General features: G+C 56.5%; 2 protein-coding genes across 9 annotated transcripts in view; both read right to left on the bottom strand.

Moving 5' to 3' along the window:
* SDC3 (syndecan 3) overlaps window positions 1–1,118 on the bottom strand; it is a 45,739-nt gene extending 44,621 nt beyond the window's left edge. Inside the window, 1 exon segment of the mRNA XM_053964670.1 lies at window positions 918–1,118. Within this exon segment, the coding sequence (XP_053820645.1) occupies window positions 918–1,016 (99 nt within the window). The 5' untranslated portion in view covers window positions 1,017–1,118.
* A 4,513-nt stretch (window positions 1,119–5,631) lies between these two features.
* PUM1 (pumilio RNA binding family member 1) overlaps window positions 5,632–16,379 on the bottom strand; it is an 89,175-nt gene continuing 78,427 nt past the window's right edge. For all 8 annotated transcript variants that reach the window (XM_053964473.1, XM_053964464.1, XM_053964470.1 and 5 more), the window contains 4 exons: window positions 15,490–15,615; window positions 14,052–14,173; window positions 11,724–11,916; window positions 5,632–7,503 (listed from right to left, as the gene is read on the bottom strand). In XM_053964473.1, coding sequence (XP_053820448.1) covers window positions 7,372–7,503; window positions 11,724–11,916; window positions 14,052–14,173; window positions 15,490–15,615 — 573 coding nt within the window. In that variant the 3' untranslated portion in view covers window positions 5,632–7,371. The remainder of the gene's footprint in view (window positions 7,504–11,723; window positions 11,917–14,051; window positions 14,174–15,489; window positions 15,616–16,379) is intronic.

Raw genomic sequence — 16,379 nt, 5'->3', positions numbered from 1 at the left:
CTGCGGGCGCAGCCCCGGCTGCATCGGCCGCCCCCCGCCCCATCGGGGGCTGGGGATGCAGGCGGGGAGGGGGAGGCGGACGGGAGGCTTGGGGGGGGGCAAGTTCCTGCTGCCCCCGAGCAGCAGCGGGGGGGTTCCTCCCTCTCCGCCCCTCAGGGTGGTTTTTAAGGCGTGCTTCCCTACGACCTTCAAACGGCAGCTGCCCGCAGCCCCCTCCCCACGGCCGCCACCCTGCCCGGCACCGCCCGGGGGGTCGCAGGGGAGGGGACAGCCCCGGGGGCAGCGCCTGCCGGGCTCGGGGGGGCTCTGCGGGCACCGAGGGGCTGCCGCGGGGCAGGCTGCGGGGCGCGGAGCCCCTCGGGAGCTGGGGGACCCCGCGGCGGGGTGCGGGTCCCGGAGACCCCGCAAGCCGGATCCCGGTCCCCGGGGGTGCCGCCCCCCCGCCCGCTGCCGCTGCCAGACCCCGCACGGTGCCGGTCCCGCGCCCCCCGCCCGCTGCCGAGCCACGCGCGGTACCGAGGCCGGTTCCGGAGCGGCGCCGCTGCCCGGGGCCGGCCCGTGCGCGGAACCGCTGCCACCGCGCACACACCCCCGTCCCCCGCGGTACCGATCTGCGCGCGGTGCCGGGGCCGGTCCCGCCCCGCTGCCCACGGCAGCTCATCCGCGGGGCCGGGGCCGCCCGCTGCCGGTACCCGCTGCCCCCTCCCGGTGCCGGTGCCCGCTGACCCCTCCCGGTGCCGGTACCCGCTGCCCCCTCCCGGTGCCGGTGCCCGCTGACCCCCGCCCTGCGCCGGTCCCCGCCGCCCCCTCCCGCTGCCGGTGCCGATCCCTCCCCTCACGCCCCGCTCGGTGCCGGTCCCGCTGGCGGTGCCGGTGTCCCCCGGCCCGTGCCCCCCGCCCGGTGCCCCCGCACTCACCAGCGCGGCGCGGGCGCTGAGCAGCAGCAGCAGCAGCAGCAGCAGCAGCGGGAGGCTCCGCAGCCCCCGGGGCGCCGGCGGCGGCACCTCCCCGGGCATCTTCCTGCCGCAAGGACGCTGCCGGCGGCGGCGGGAGGCGGCGGGAGGCGGCGGCGGGGGCGGGGAAGGGCCTTTGTTGCCGCCGCCCGCGGGAGGCGGGCGGTGGGTGCGGGCGCTGGGTGCGGGGCCGCCGCCGCCGCCGCCGCGCCGCCCTCCCGGCCCCGCCGCGCCCCCCCCGCGCCGCCGCCGCCGCCCCGCCCCGGCCCCGCACGGCCACGGCCCGGGGACAGCGGGAGGGGGCGGCAGGGGACGGGGGGGGGGACGGGGGAGGAGCCTGGGGGGGACCGAGGGGGGCTGGGGGAGATTGAGGGGTCCTGGAGTGGACGGGGGGGGGGGAGTTTGGGGGAGACTTGGGACAGATGGGGGGGAGCTGGGGGAGATGGGAGGGGTCTGGGGCAGACGGGGGGACCCCGGGGAGGGTGGGGGAACCTTGGGGGACAGATGGAGGGGGGGGGTCTGGGAAAATGGAGAGGACCCTGGGTGGGGGACGTGTGGGGGACGTGTGGGGGCAGGCTGGGGGAGCCGGGGATAGATGGGGGGGGCGACGTGGGGGGGGATGAGGGAGACCACGGGGACATTTGGGAGGGGTCTGGGGCAGACCGGGGGACCTTGGGGTTGGTGAGAGCAGAACTGGGGGGCGTAAGGGGGGGTTGGGGTGGATTAGGTGGGCCGTGGGTTAAATGGGAAGGCACAGGGGGGGACCTGGGGCAGACTGGGGAGATCCAGGGGGAGATCGGAGGGTCTGGGGGCACCCAGGATTAGCTGGGGGGAGCCCAAGGTGGTGTTTGGGACACCTGGGGGGTACCCAGGCATGGATGGGAGGGGAAAACCTTCGGGCATTCCGGGAATCACTCCCGGGCCGACAGCTGAACCAGCCTCAGTTTCCCCGCTCACAAGCCCGGGATGGCAGTGGGATCGGAGGGCGGGGCCGTGACGGTGACCTCCACACAGCTGCCAGGTGTCCCTGGAGTGGCTCCGCTCTGAGCTCGGGGCTCTGGTCACCCCTGGGGGTGGCGTGGCAGCGGCTGGGATGGGATGGGATGGGAATGAGCCATTTCCACACGCGTGGGATTCCTCCTTTCCTGTCACGGGCCTAAGAATAGACTCGGACTCTCCTAAACCCCCTCATTTACCTCCAAAATACAGCCCGGGAGGGGCTCGGGGGTTACTGGGACAAAGGAGGGAAAATCAGCCAAATTCAGCCAAAAACGGAGCTGAACCTCGGGCTGGGGGAGCAGGAACCCGGCTCCCCAAAAATCCCCACCTGAGGATCCTCCCAGTGCCCCGGGATTGGGAACTCAGGGAACACCCGAGGGGAGTGGGAAACATCGGGGGGGCTCTGGGGAGCCCCTCCCGAGTGACTCCATCGGGCTTTAATTGTCCTGTAATTAGCAGAATCCAAACCAAGCAAAACCCAGGGAAAGGTGGGGAGGGGTCCCCGGGGCAGGGGGTGCAAAGGGGTCCCGGGGGCATCCCAGGGACACCGGGTGGCGTCCCGGGGGGGATCCCCAGGACACTGGGGTGACCCCGGAGCAGGGGGGTCCCAGAGAGGGGGGCCCGGGGGCATCGCTGGGGCCATGGGGGGGCCGGGGACAGGAGGTGGCTTTGGGGTGGGGGAGTCCCAGGGACACTGGGGAGGGGGGCTCAGGGACAGTGGGGGAGGTCTCAGGGACACCGAGGACACCCGGGCCGGGGGTGTCACAAAGCAGTGGGGTCCAGGGGACACAGGTGGGTCCCATGCGGGGGGGGGGGGGATCGTGGAGCAGGGGGCCGCGGGTGCCGGGGAGGTCCCAGGGATGGGGATCCCAGTGCGGGGTGTCCCCAGGCAGGGGGTCCCGGTGCCGGGGTGTCCCCAGGCAGGGCTGCTGTCCCCAAGGCAGGGCTGCTGTCCCCAGGCAGGGCTGCTGTCCCCCAGTGTCCCCTCGCCGCCCGGGCCGGGCGCGTTGCTGGGGCTGCACCGCCCCGCCGTGGCCGCCGCCACCCCTGCAGGGACCGGGCCAGGGCCGCAGGGTCCCCGCGGGTCCCCAGCGAGGGGTGGCACCCCAGGGGTGGTCCCTGAAGGGTGGCGGGGGTTTGTCGGACCCCACAGGAGGAGCCGGGGGCGGGCGGAGGGCGCTGCCACCGGGGCCTTGTCCCCCTGCGGCCGCGGCGACAGCGGCAGCTCCGGTCCCCTCGTGTCCCCTCGGTACTGGGCACAACTGTGATGGGACAAGGGGTGGCACAGGGGATCCCGGCTGAGGTGACAGGTCCCTTCACATCCCTTCTCCAGCAGCAATCACCAGCCGTGCTCAGGAGGGACCGAGGCACGGCCAGCACGGAGCCCCCGTGTCCTTCCCGGGCCATGTCCCCTCTGTCACCCGGCAGGGCCAGGGGCTCCGGGTGAGAGCCGATCCCATTCCCGAACACCTCGGGGTGGGAAGGGTGCCCAGGGCTGGCCCCGGACCCGCAGGAGTCTGGGGGAGCGAACACAGAGCCTGGGCAGGCTCCCCTTCCTCTCCAGCCTGAATGGAGCGCTCAGTGCTGAATTCAACATTAAAAAATAGATTTCTCTCCCTTGTTTTCACCACGTTTGTCCCCAAACCTGCAGCTGACTGAGCTCCACAGGCACCTCCAGATAAATGAGGCAGTGAAGAGCTCAGAGACACCCAAAGAGCTCCGAAACCCCAAAGTTCCAGTGCCCATGCCCCGGTGGCTGGGGTGGTGCTGGGGCACAGGATGGCCTCAAACGCTGGGCAGAAACGGAGTCAAAACCCAAATATGCTGAATTTAACACCAGTCAGGGGAAAGGTCAGTCCCAGTGAGGGGTCCCAGATCAGTCCCAGTGTGGGAACAGATCAATCCCAGTACAGGGTCCCACATCAATCCCAGAGTGGGAACAGATCAATCCCAGAGTGGGAACAGATCAATCCCAGAGTGGGGTCCCAGGTTAATCCCAGTGTGGGGTCCCAGATCAATCCCAGAGTGGGGTCCCAGGTTAATCCCAGTGTGGGGTCCCAGATCAATCCCAGAGTGGGGTCCCAGGTTAATCCCAGTGTGGGGTCCCAGATCAATCCCAGAGTGGGGTCCCAGGGGTTCTGGCCCTGCTGAGGGGTGGGAATGGGGTGTGGGAAGAGTCCAGGCTTCAAACCCCACACTTTCCACGTGCTAAGCCAAAATAATTTCCTGTAAAATGGGCATTTTCTTGCCCTCCATCACTTGGCCACACGTGACCCTGCCTCCACAAGTTCCCAGATTCATCAGTGTTCCCCAGATGCCCCTCTGGAAAAGGGATTTAAAATGCAGCACAGTGCAGCAAAGCGATAGGGAAGGTCCCGGATGCTGCAATGGGAGAAACTGGTGGGAAGGAGAGGCTGATTTTGGGGTTCTGTTCACACAGGGAAAGAAGTGGAGAGCTGGAGCTTCCCTAAATAGGGAACGGGGGGAGTAAGGGAGACCAGGACATCATGGGGGCAGCAGGGGGGAGTGAGTGGGGGTAGAACCATCAGCTCTGTGGCACAGCCTGGGGAAGCACCAGGGAACAATTCCCAATTCCCAAGATCCCATCCAGCCCTGCCCTCTGGCACTGGGAGCCATTCCCTGGCTCCTGTCCCTGCAGGCCTTGTCCCCAGTCCCTCTGCAGCTCTCCTGGAGCCCCTTCAGGCCCTGCAGGGGCTCTGAGCTCTCCCTGGAGCCTTCTCCTCTCCAGGGCAGCACCCCCAGCTCTCCCAGCCTGGCTCCAGAGGGGCTCCAGCCCTGGAGCAGCTCCGTGGATTCCTCTGGGCTCTCTCCAGCAGCTCCAAATCCTTGATTCTGGGGGCTCCAGGGCTGGGGCAGCTCTGCAGGTGGGGTCTCAGGAGAATCCCCCATCCCTGTGCCCTGGGGAGCCTGGTCAGGATGGGCTCCCCATCCTCCACTTCAAAATCGTCTCTGGGTGTTTCTTCTCCCCAAAAAATGGCAGCTCGGCTCCCTCCTTCAGCACGTCAGAGTCACAAAGACAGAAATAAAGTCATTAAAAATGCCCCTTTCCCTGCTCTCCATCCACAGCTCCAGCCTGTCCCTGTGTCCTGCTCCCACACTGAAGCTCCAAACTCAAATTCAGCATTCCATGAACAGCACAGCCCCAGCTCTTCCCCGTGTCCTGCCGCTGGATTGAGGCTCCAATTCCATGGAAAACACAGCCCCAGCTCTTCCCCGTGTCCTGCCGCTGGATTGAGGCTCCAATTCCATGGAAAACACAGCCCCAGCTCTTCCCTGTGTCCTGCTCCCACACTGAAGCTCCAAATTCCAATTCAACATTCCATGAGAAGCACAGCCCCAGCTCTCCCCATGTCCTGCCCTTGGATTGCAGCTCCAATTCCATGGGAATCACAGCCCCAGCTCTTCCCTGTGTCCTGTCTCTGGATATCAGCTCCAATTCCATGGGAATCACAGCCCCAGCTCTCCCCATGTCCTGCCCCTGGACTGAAGCTCCAATTCCATGGAAATCACAGCCCCAGCCCTTCCCTGTGTCCTGCTCCTGCCCCTGCAGTGAAGCTCCAAATTCCAATTTTCCATGGGAATCACAGCCCCAGCTCTTCCCCGTGTCCCCTGGACTGAGGCTCCAAACTCCCAACAAACGATTCCATGAAAGCCGGGGCCAGATTCCAAAGTTCTGTATTTTTCAAAATAAAGATCACACGTTGTTTAGAGACAATCTACACAAGAGTTACAAAAAATAGTCGCCCAGGCAGAAGCATACACAGGTTTGTTAATTATACACATATGGTTACAAGTGTGCTTGCAAAAAAGTTCATTGGAAATATACACAAGGCTCTGTAAATGTACACCGTGTAGTGTTACAATTCTATATTCAAACGAGGAAAATTGACAGTATGTTACATTCACTTACAAGTAGACAAAATGCAAAATACAGTTCATCTTCTGTACAAAAAAGGGGGAGGTGATTCACACTTTACAAGGTGAAAAGGGGCTCTGATTGTAAGGAAAACTAGGAGGGGGCTGTACTTTTGCACTTTTTGTTTCTTACTGTCACAAAAGAAGCAAAACATTACTTTGTAAGATTCAAAAAAACACTATTTGGAACTGAATCAGGTCTGTAGAACATTTAGAAAGGATCTCTACCGTCCAACTAGGTGACAAATAAAACCAAGCAGTTTATTTTTCTTCCTTTTTTGTTTTTAAACATTAACTAGGCTGTATAAAGAGAACATTTCCTTCAAAAGAAAAAATTTACTTCTGGTTGAAATTACAATTTACAATATACAACACTATATGCTACGACCATAAAAGGTGTGAATATACACTGAAATGCACAGGTTTTGCTAAATTCTTTTTTTTTTCCTGTTTTCTTACCAAAAAACGGGTTTTATGTCGATTCAAACTTCTCCACATTTACATTACAGAGGTTTACAAATGTACAATTGTACAGTCAGAAGTATGTTCCACTACTAGGGTACATTATAGATACAGATCAGACATCAAAACAAGAAAATACTACAAATTTTTATATATGTAAAGTCTACACCAAGTATACACTATATATTTATAGAAGCAAGACCAAAGCCGAGTTGGATTTTTTTGTTTTTCCTCATGCTAAATAATCAAATTGTGTCTCTCCAGGTGAACAGAGGAGTGGGCATAAAAAAATCCCAAAAATCCTCCACTTTTAGATCAACTCTGGGTGTTTTCTTAAAACGCCAGCTAAGCTCCCTCCTTCAGCATGTCAGTCACAAATAAAATAGAAATAAAGCCATTAAAAAGTCCCAAAAACTGAATTTTGGTGTCTTTGTTTAAAACCAAACGTTAGCAAGTTGAATTTTTCTCTTTTTAGTATTTCTACCTTCAGTGGTGTCACTGAACTAAAATTCCAACTTCTCGCTGATTTCTGAGCTAAAAGGAGGAAAAAAAAAAACCCCAAAAAAAGGTATTTGCAAAAAAGGATGAATTAAAAACGGGTTTTTTTTTTTTCCTGTTTTGTCTGTTTGTTGTCTTCGAACCAACCACCCTGAAAGCCTCCACATTTGGAATATAGATACAACAGTGAACAAAAATGTGGCCTTCCATGTACATCTGAGACCTATGTACAAGAATTCTATACACCAGTAAAACAGCAGGGCAATTAGTTAATTAAAAAAAATAATTAGTACATGTTATGCATAATAAAATTAAAGAAATTTACAAAGGCTTCTCTTTTTTTTTTTTTTTTTGTGGTTTTTTTTTCTGCTTTTCTTTGTTTGGTTGGGTTTTTTTTTTTTTTTTTTTTTTTGTTGTGGGTTTTGTTTGTTGGTGTTTTTTTTTATAGCAACCGTGGCGGGTGGTGGGGGTGGGTTTGGGGTGGATTCCTGGGATCCTGGAGTGCCTCTGGAGCGGCCCCTGCTCAGATGATGCCGTTGGGGGGGCCGCAGATGGGCCCCAAATCCACGCCGTTCTTCATGTAGTACTTCTCCAGCTTGGCCAGGATGTGCTTCCCGTAGGTGTACTTGCGCAGCGTGGCGATGTGGGGCCGGATCTGGGGCAAGGAGCAAAAAGGGGATTTAGGAACCTCAGTCCCACACCCATCCCCCGGGCAAACAAACTCCCCCAGGCCCCGAGGGCTCTGCTGGCGCTGATGCCTCTGGTTTAGAGTTTCTGTTTTTCAGGTTCTGCTTTGGTGTGTGGGTCTGGAGCTCTCTGCACAGAGCAGGGACACAAAACAATTCCTGCTCCAGCTGGGCACCAAGGACAAATGATCCAAAGCTCAGGCCCAGGAGCACAAACAGCGTGGGCTGGAGAGAGAAAAACAAGCAGGATGGGAGTGCCTGGGCTAAAGCTGGGATGGGACAATGAACTGCAAGGTGCAAATGGAGCAGAGCTGATCCCAGTGAGAGCCCCCGGGAGCGCTCGTGCATTTTGGGACCATTTTGGTTCCTCTTGGCTGCAGCCCTGGCTGGGCTCTGGTGCTGCCCAGGGTGGATCCATGGAGGAGATCCTTTAATAAATCCCTGCTTTATTCTTCAGCTCAGCCTGGTCTCTGTTCTAGCTCAGCCTTCACAAGGCATCAGCATCACACAATTCCTGGGAATCCAGGCCGTGCTCCCCAGTTCCCAGTGGGATTCTGCACAAGGCAAGCACTGGGGACTGAACTGAATGGATTCCCAGTGCCAGAGGGCAGGGCTGGATGGGATCTTGGGAATTGGGAATTGTTCCCTGGCAGGGTGGGGAGGGGCTGGGCTGGAATTGCCAGAGCAGCTGGGGCTGCCCCTGGATCCCTGGCAGTGCCCAAGGCCAGGCTGGACACTGGGGCTGGGAGCACCTGGGACAGTGGGAGGTGTCCCTGCCAGGGCAGGGGTGGCACTGGGTGGGATTTAAGGTCCCTTCCAACCCAAACCCTTCCAGAATTCCATGATTTCACTATTTTCTCCTCTGCAAGAGGGAACAGCCTGTGGATGTCCAGCATTCCCTGCTCCAAGGGTGGCCACATCCCACCACTGCCTATAACCAGAACTCCTGGCTCAGCAGCTCAGTCCCTCACACCCCTGTCCCACTCCAGGGACCCACATTCCCAAACCACAAATCCCACCTGGCTTCCCACTCCCAGCAGGAATGACTCCTGTGCCCAGCAGAAGGAGCAGAGAAGCTCCAATTCCAACCATTCCTTCTCTGCCCAGCTTCATCCCTTTCACTTTCTCCCTTTACTGACACAATTGTTAAAATCACTTTTCAATTTCATTTTTCAAAATAAAAACTTAAATAAAATCCCATTTTTAACCCCATCCCAACCTGCTGTTTTCCACAATCACCAGCCATTCCCACAGCCCCTGGCTCCATTTTTCCAGGCTTTCCTGCAGCCTGGGATCACAGCTGAAATCACATTCACTCAGGCCCACTTAGCTGTCAACCCTGAGCTATTTTTGACAGCCCCACTGATAATCTAATTTGCATTTTATTCCAAAGGCTTTGCTTCGTGGGAAAAAGAAAGTAAGAAATGTCAGGAACAATAATTTGTTTTGCTTTTTTTCAATACACAACTCTGTTATGGATTAACAAATCCAGGGCCCTTCTGCCACAGATAAATTGGGTGTATCCCTTGCCAGATATCTTTATTTAATTATCTTTAGCATTTCTTGTGGACTAAAAGAGATTTGGGGTTAAAAGAATGACTCTGAGTGGCTCCTAAACCTAAGAATTAACACCCCCGAGGATTATTCCAGCTGTTTGTGTTGATTCAGTGCATGTGGAGGTCAAAGCAGCTCCCTCACACAAATTCCCATTTCTAACAGAAAAACCAGTCTGGTTTAGTCAAGGATGCTTAAATATAATAATAAAAATGCTTCCTTAGCATTTGAATACCTGACATTGTTGAAAATCAATAAATCTCACCTATTCCATGCCTGGATTTCATTTCTCTGGCTGTACCTGGGCTTTTTCATCAAGTAACCCCAACAAATGTCACTGGAGGAAATTAAATCCCCTCAGCCCCACCCCCCTTTAAAGCCTGTTATTCCCCATCCATTGCCATTCTAGAGCCCTGCAAATGTGACCTTTAAAAGCAGGAAAATGAAGATATTCCATTTTCCAGAGCTCCCTGCCCTTGGAGCAGCAGGCACAGGGCGCTGGGGATGGCAGCAAGGCAGGTTTCATTCCAAATGTCTTCATTTTGGATAAATCTGGACTCCTGGGATGGCTGTGCACTCAAACACTGCAGGGTAATGCTGAACCATGCACGTTTGGGATAGCAGGAGGATTTTTCTCCATGGAAAGGCGGCTCAGGCATTGGAACTGCCTGGGAGTTTGGAGTGCCCATCCCTGGAGGTGTCCAAGGAATTCCTGGAGGTGGCACTCAGGGCTCTGGTGGGGACACAGAGGGGATGGGACACAGGCTGCACTCGGGGGCCCTGGAGGGCTTTTCCAGCCCCAGGGGTCCCAGGAGTCTGGGAAGTGTCACATCAAACGCATTAAGAGTGGGAAACAGAGGAGTTGATTAATGGCTGTGGGCTCGGAGGTGGCACCAGGCAAGGCCAGCAGCCTTGGGAGGGACGTGGAGGGGCTGGCAGCCACAGGCACAGGGACACAGAGGGACACAGCCTGAGTGACAGCTACAGGCACAGGGACACGGGCACACAGTCACAGGGATACACAGGGACACAGAGGGACACAGCCTGAGTGACAGCTACAGGCACAGGGACACGGGCACACAGTCACAGGGATACACAGGGACACGGCAGGGGGACACAGCCCAAGGGACACAGAGTGACAGAGCCCACGGGACACAGCCCGAGGGACACAGAGGGACAGAGCCCACGGGACACAGCCCGAGGGACACAGAGGGACACAGCCTGAGTGACAGCTACAGGCACAGGGACACGGGCACACAGTCACAGGGATACACAGGGACACAGAGGGACAGAGCCCAAGGGACACAGAGGGACAGAGCCCATGGGACACAGAGGGACAGAGCCCAAGGGACACAGAGGGACAGAGCCCACGGGACACAGCCCAAGGGACACAGAGGGACACAAGCAGCAGGGACAGAGGAGCACAGGCAGGAGGACACAGAGGGACACAAGCAGCAGGGACACAGCCCACAGGGACAGAGAGGGACAGCTTGCAGGGACACAGGCAGGGAGACAAACTGGGACACAGGCAGAGGGGCATAGGCCACAGGGACACAGAGCCAGAGGACACAGAGGGACAGAGATGGGGACACAGCCCCAGGGACACAGAGGGACAGAGATGGGGACACAGGCAGGGGGCACGGACACAGGGACACAGAGGGACAGAGATGGGGACACAGGCAGGGGGCACGGACACAGGGACACAGAGGGACAGAGATGGGGACGCAGCCCCAGGGACACAGAGGGACAGAGATGGGGACACAGGCAGGGGGCACAGAGGGACAGAGATGGGGACGCAGGCAGGGGACACAGCCCCAGGCCGGGGTGGCTCCCGGGAGCTGTTCCCATGTCCCCAGCCCCACGAGCTGCAGGCCCCGGCCGGCGCTGGCAGGAGCACGGCGCCTGCTCCGTGCAGAACTGGGTCACTGGGACACGGGCACTGCTGCCAGCTGCAGCTCAGCCCCAGGGCCGGCTCCGTATTCCTCCAGAAAGCTGGAGAGGGATTTGTGACACGGGAATGGAGTGACGGGACACAGGGAACGGCTGCACTCGGACGGAGGGCAGGGACGGATGGGACACTGGGATGGAACTGCTCCCTGTGCCCCCAACAGCAGCAGCACCTGGAGCTGCTGGAGAGTCCAGGAGGCCCTGGAACTGCTCCAGGGCTGGAGCCCCTCTGGAGCCAGGCTGGGAGAGCTGGGAATGCTCCCCTGGAGAGGAGAAGGCTCCAGGGAGAGCTCAGAGCCCCTGCAGGGCCTGAAGGGGCTCCAGGAGAGCTGCAGAGGGACTGGGGACAAGGCCTGCAGGGACAGGAGCCAGGGAATGGCTCCCAGTGCCAGAGGGCAGGGCTGGATGGGATCTTGGGAATTGGGAATTGTTCCCTGGCAGGGTGGGGAGGGGCTGGGCTGGAATTGCCAGAGCAGCTGGGGCTGCCCCTGGATCCCTGGCAGTGCCCAAGGCCAGGCTGGAGCAGGCTGGGACAGTGAAGTGTCCCTGGGGTAGAAGAGGATGAGTTCTGAGGTCCCTTCCAGCCCAAACCCTTCCGCAATTCCCACCTTGCAGCTGCTCTGCCGTCATGCCCCCCACGCCCAGCGTGGCAGTGCCAGGCTGTGCCCCCCAGCCCCCAGGTGCCCACCTTGTGCATGACAATCTTCCTCTGGGCCGGCTCTGCCACGTCGATCATCTTCTGCACCACGTAGTTGGCGTACTGGTCCTTCATCATGGTGTATAAGGCACTGTGGGGGCCGTCGTTCATGGTGCACACCTCGTCGATGAGCATGGCCCGCTCCGTGCGCGACGCGTGCGTCACACACTTCTCCACCACATTGCTGCAAGGGCACGGAGCGTCAGCGGGGAGGGACGGGGTGGGGTGGGGTGGGAATGGGGAGGGGAATGGGGAATGGGGAATGGGGATGGGCATGGGGAATGGGGAATGGGGAATGGGGATGGGGATGGGAATGGGGAATGGGGATGGGGATGGGAATGGGGAATGGGGATGGGGAATGGGGAATGGGGATGGGGAATGGGGATGGGCATGGGGATGGGGAATGGGGAATGGGGATGGGAATGGGGATGGGGATGGGCATGGGAATGGGGATGGGAATGGGGATGGGAATGGGAATTGTGATGGGGATGGGGATGGGAACGGGGAATGGGGATGGGAATGGGGATGGGAACGGGGAATGGGGACGGGGATGGGAATGGGGAACAGAGAATGGGGAACTGGGAATGGGAACTGGGAATGGGAATGGAGAATGGGAAATGGCAATGGGAAATGGCAATGGGATGGGGCAATGGGGCATGGGAATGGGGAATGGGAACAAGGAATGGGAACTGGGAACAGGAATGGGGAATGGGAATTATTGGGAATGGGAACTGGGAATTACTGGGAATGGGAACTGGGAACAAGAACTGGGAATGGAGCAGGGAACTGGGAATGGGAACTGGGAATGGGAACTGGGAATGGGAACTGGGAATGGGAACTGGGAATGGAGCAGGGAACTGGGAATGAGAACTGGGAATGGGAACTGGGAATGGAGCTAGGAACGAAGCAGGGAACTGGGAATGGAGCAGGGAACTGGGAATGGGAACTGAGAATGGAGCAGGAACTGGGAATGCAGCTGGGAACTGGGAATAGAGCTGGGAACTGGGCAGGGAATGTCTCCTCAGAGCTTTTCATCCAACCCTAAGAAGATCTCATGTGCTGCTACAAGGGCAGAGCTCAGCAATGTCAAACAGGATTTGGGATCTCGATGGGAATTTGGGATCTGGACCAGCTCGTATTTCACCCCAGTTAGTGCCCTGGGATCTGAGTGGGAATCTGGGAACTGGACCAGTTTGGGCCAGTGTCCAGTGATGCTCTATGGGGTCAGTGTCCACTCTCACAACAGAGAAGCTAAGTTGCTGTTTTGATTTTCTCCACGCTGGAACATGGTGGGAATGGACATTCAAGGTTAGAACAACACAGAAATGCTCGCTCAGGAATGAAAAATCTCAGCCAAGCAGAGGATTTCCAAAATTCCTGGATATATTAATGAGCAGCCTGAGCTCTCTGGAGAGCCAGAAGTAGGGTACATGAAAGGGGACCACGAGCTGTGCTGGGCTCATCCCACACCCCTGCCTGACTCACAGCAGCACCCAGCGGCTTTGCTCAGCTCGGGGGACCCTCCGCTAATTAATGCTCCAGCTGGAAAGAAGTTTGGGAAAAAAGAACCAGGCAAAGCAGGGAGGGAGAACCTGAAATAACAACGTGAAGTCCACGCTCTCCTAATTCTCATTAATGTTCCACTTCCCTTGTGTCCATGGGTATTCTCATGAGAGGAAGGGGGAATTCTGAGCCTTTGAAGAGCTCAGCCTTCATGTTCCAAGGGCTGGAAGCACATCCAGCAGGGATTCACACACGTGGGAAGCAGTGCTTTGTCCTGACATCCACAAGTACCTGGATCCTGCTTCACCCACGTGTGGCTCCGCAGCATCTGGGAATGCTGCAGCTCCCCTTGGAGGGTTCCTTGGGTGTGACTCAAAAGGGACACAGCAAAAAGCTGTGGGAAATTCCCACAGTCATTCCCACAGGGAATGACTCTGTGAGCGGAAATTCCTCTGGGAAAAGTGGGGTGGATCCCAAATCTCCCCGTGGCTGGACACAGCATCCCAGGGCAGTGAATGTTCTTCCTACCCAAGGGGTAGTGACAACTTAAACCCCATGAAAATAAATCAGATAAACCAAAACACAAAAAAAAAAAAAAAAAAATCCTGGTTAAATTCAGGAGCTTGGATTAGAGCTACCCTTCCACATCTCCATCCTCCTCCATGACAGACTGGCTGACACGCCTCAGTTTATAACTGTTATAAATAACATTTTGTTATGAAGCAGAAGTCATTTTCACCTCCCCTACACCCACCTTCTACAGCTCTTCCCTGTGTCCGTGCTCCCAGAGGGAGAATTTAAGGAAGGAATTACTACCTGGCAAATTTATGTTGACTCAACACAAGCACGTTGCCTCTGATTTCTGCCACGATCTTGCTCTTATCCTCGGGCCGGCCGTGCTCCAGGACGTGCTGGATAACGTAATTCCCATACTGATCCTGGGTGGGAGACAGCAGCACAGGTCACTAAAGGTGGGTAAGTGGACTACAAGTATTGCCAGCAAACTGATTCCCAAAGTGCATTCCGAGTTAGAAGTTCAACTAAAGGTTAATTATAATATTTACTGTAAAAGTCAGCTCAATACTTTCTACTGCTGCAAAAATGTGCATTCTAGGGTGGTACTAGGTGGCAAAATGATGCATTTCTGTAGAAACTGTGTTATTTCTAGAACTCAGAATTACATCCTTGCACAGGAAATGTCCATATTCTGCTTATTCCCAGGTTTTTTCCCTCTCTCCAGGTTCAAACCTACCAAATCCCATGTCCTGGAGGGGTGTGCCATGGCTCTGGCTACAGGACATTGTTCTGAATTTGGGAGTTTTCAGACCCAGAATATTTATTTTCCAGTTCAGGGTACCACAGGCATGGTGTGATGTCCATGTCCAACCTCTTCCCACTTCCCAGTGTTGAGCAAACAGGATTTGGGAACTGGACCAGCTCTTATTTCACCAGTTTGTGCCTTGGGATCTGAGTGGGAATTTGGGAACTGGACCAGGACTGGGTTTGCCATTTTTTAGTTCATATTTCACCCAGTCTGTGCCTTGGGATCTGAGTGGGAATTTGGGAACTGGACCAGGACTGGGTTTGTCATTTTTTAGTTCATATTTCACCCAGTCTGTGCCTTGGGATCTGAGTGGGAATTTGGGAACTGGACCAGGACTGGGTTTGCCATTTTTTAGTTCATATTTCACCCAGTCTGTGCCTTGGGATCTGAGTGGGAATTTGGGAACTGGACCAGGACTGGGTTTGCCATTTTTTAGTTCATATTTCACCCAGTCTGTGCCTTGGGATCTGAGTGGGAATTTGGGAACTGGACCAGGACTAGGTTTGCTGCTTTACCCACAGGCCCCAGGAGCAGAATCCGTGTCAAACCCTGGCACACCAGGTTCTCCCAGGGACTGCAGGGAGGAGGGAAGGCAGCCAGGAGGGGGGGGTGAGCATAGAACCAACTCTTTTTAAGAATTCCAACGACTTGGCACCTCCTTTTCCTTGGAGTGATCAGCTCCTGGCACCCCTCCTGCTCTTCCCTGCACTGGAGAGAAGCACCAGGACACGGGGCCTCCCCAGAAAGGGAGGTGACAACACCACCCCTGGCACCTCCTGCACTTGTGCCCGCCCCAAAGCAGGCGGTGCTGATGGAATTCCTGCCTGCTGTGCTCATTCCCATGCCTTTTCCAGGTGGGAATGCTCCCTGCAGGAGCTGTCCCAGCACCCAGCAGTGAGCTGGGGACACTGCAGCCCCCTCCACACTGACCTGCACCAGCTGCTCCGTGTGCTGGTGGAGCTCCTCCAGGATGGGCAGGGTCTGCTCGGGCAGACAGTGCTCCAGGATCCTCTGGATCACCCGGCAGCCGTAGGGGTGCGTGGACAGAGCAAACACCTGGGGACAAAGGGCAGGCAGCAACATTCCATTAGGCCTTGGGAATCCCAGAAACCTGCCAGGCAATGCCAGCTCCAGGCAGCACCAGCTGCAACTGGAAACACCCACTGGGATCCCAGGCACGTCCCATCCCTACCTGGGGAAGTCTCAGCTTCCCCACCTACGAAAAACAAATGGTAAAACCTCTTAATTCATAAAAAAAAAAAATACCCTGGAACAACCAAGCGTTGCTGGAAGCTTGGTTATTATTTCCAAATAATTCCAGCACATTGTTTGCCAGCATGAATTTTGAGCTATTTAAGAAATGCTATGAGCCAGAACAGTTAAAACTGCCCAGCAAAAGATTTTCCTCAACTGTTTGGATTTGTTTAAAAGCCTTAAGAGTGCTTAGGAGAAGTGACAACAAAGAATCTTTCTCATTTCTAATGGATTAGCAGATCTGTGGGTGAGAACATGACACATTTCGTTATTGCTGCTCCGCTTTCTGTCTGAAGCACGAAGTCTCGTTTGGTTGCTTTGATTTAACAACAGCAGCAAATCCAAGCACTGAAGTCTAAATCAACAGTCACACATTTTTAATAACTGGTGAGTAAACCCCGCAGGGAAACAGGGCTTGGAGTGCAATTAACTGCAGAAAAATCATCTGGAGGTGCTAAGTTTAATCTGCTGCGTGAAGGTTCAGATAAAACTGGGACAACTGGTCAAGGAAATGTCAGTGCCATCAGCTGAGCTCCCAGAGATGTTTCTGCCTTCCAAACTCCCCG

The sequence above is a fragment of the Vidua chalybeata genome, chromosome 25 (genome assembly GCF_026979565.1).
Source record: "Vidua chalybeata isolate OUT-0048 chromosome 25, bVidCha1 merged haplotype, whole genome shotgun sequence".
NCBI lineage: Eukaryota > Metazoa > Chordata > Aves > Passeriformes > Viduidae > Vidua > Vidua chalybeata.
Note: the sequence above shows the minus strand (reverse complement) of the source record. Positions and strands in the feature narration are given on the sequence as shown.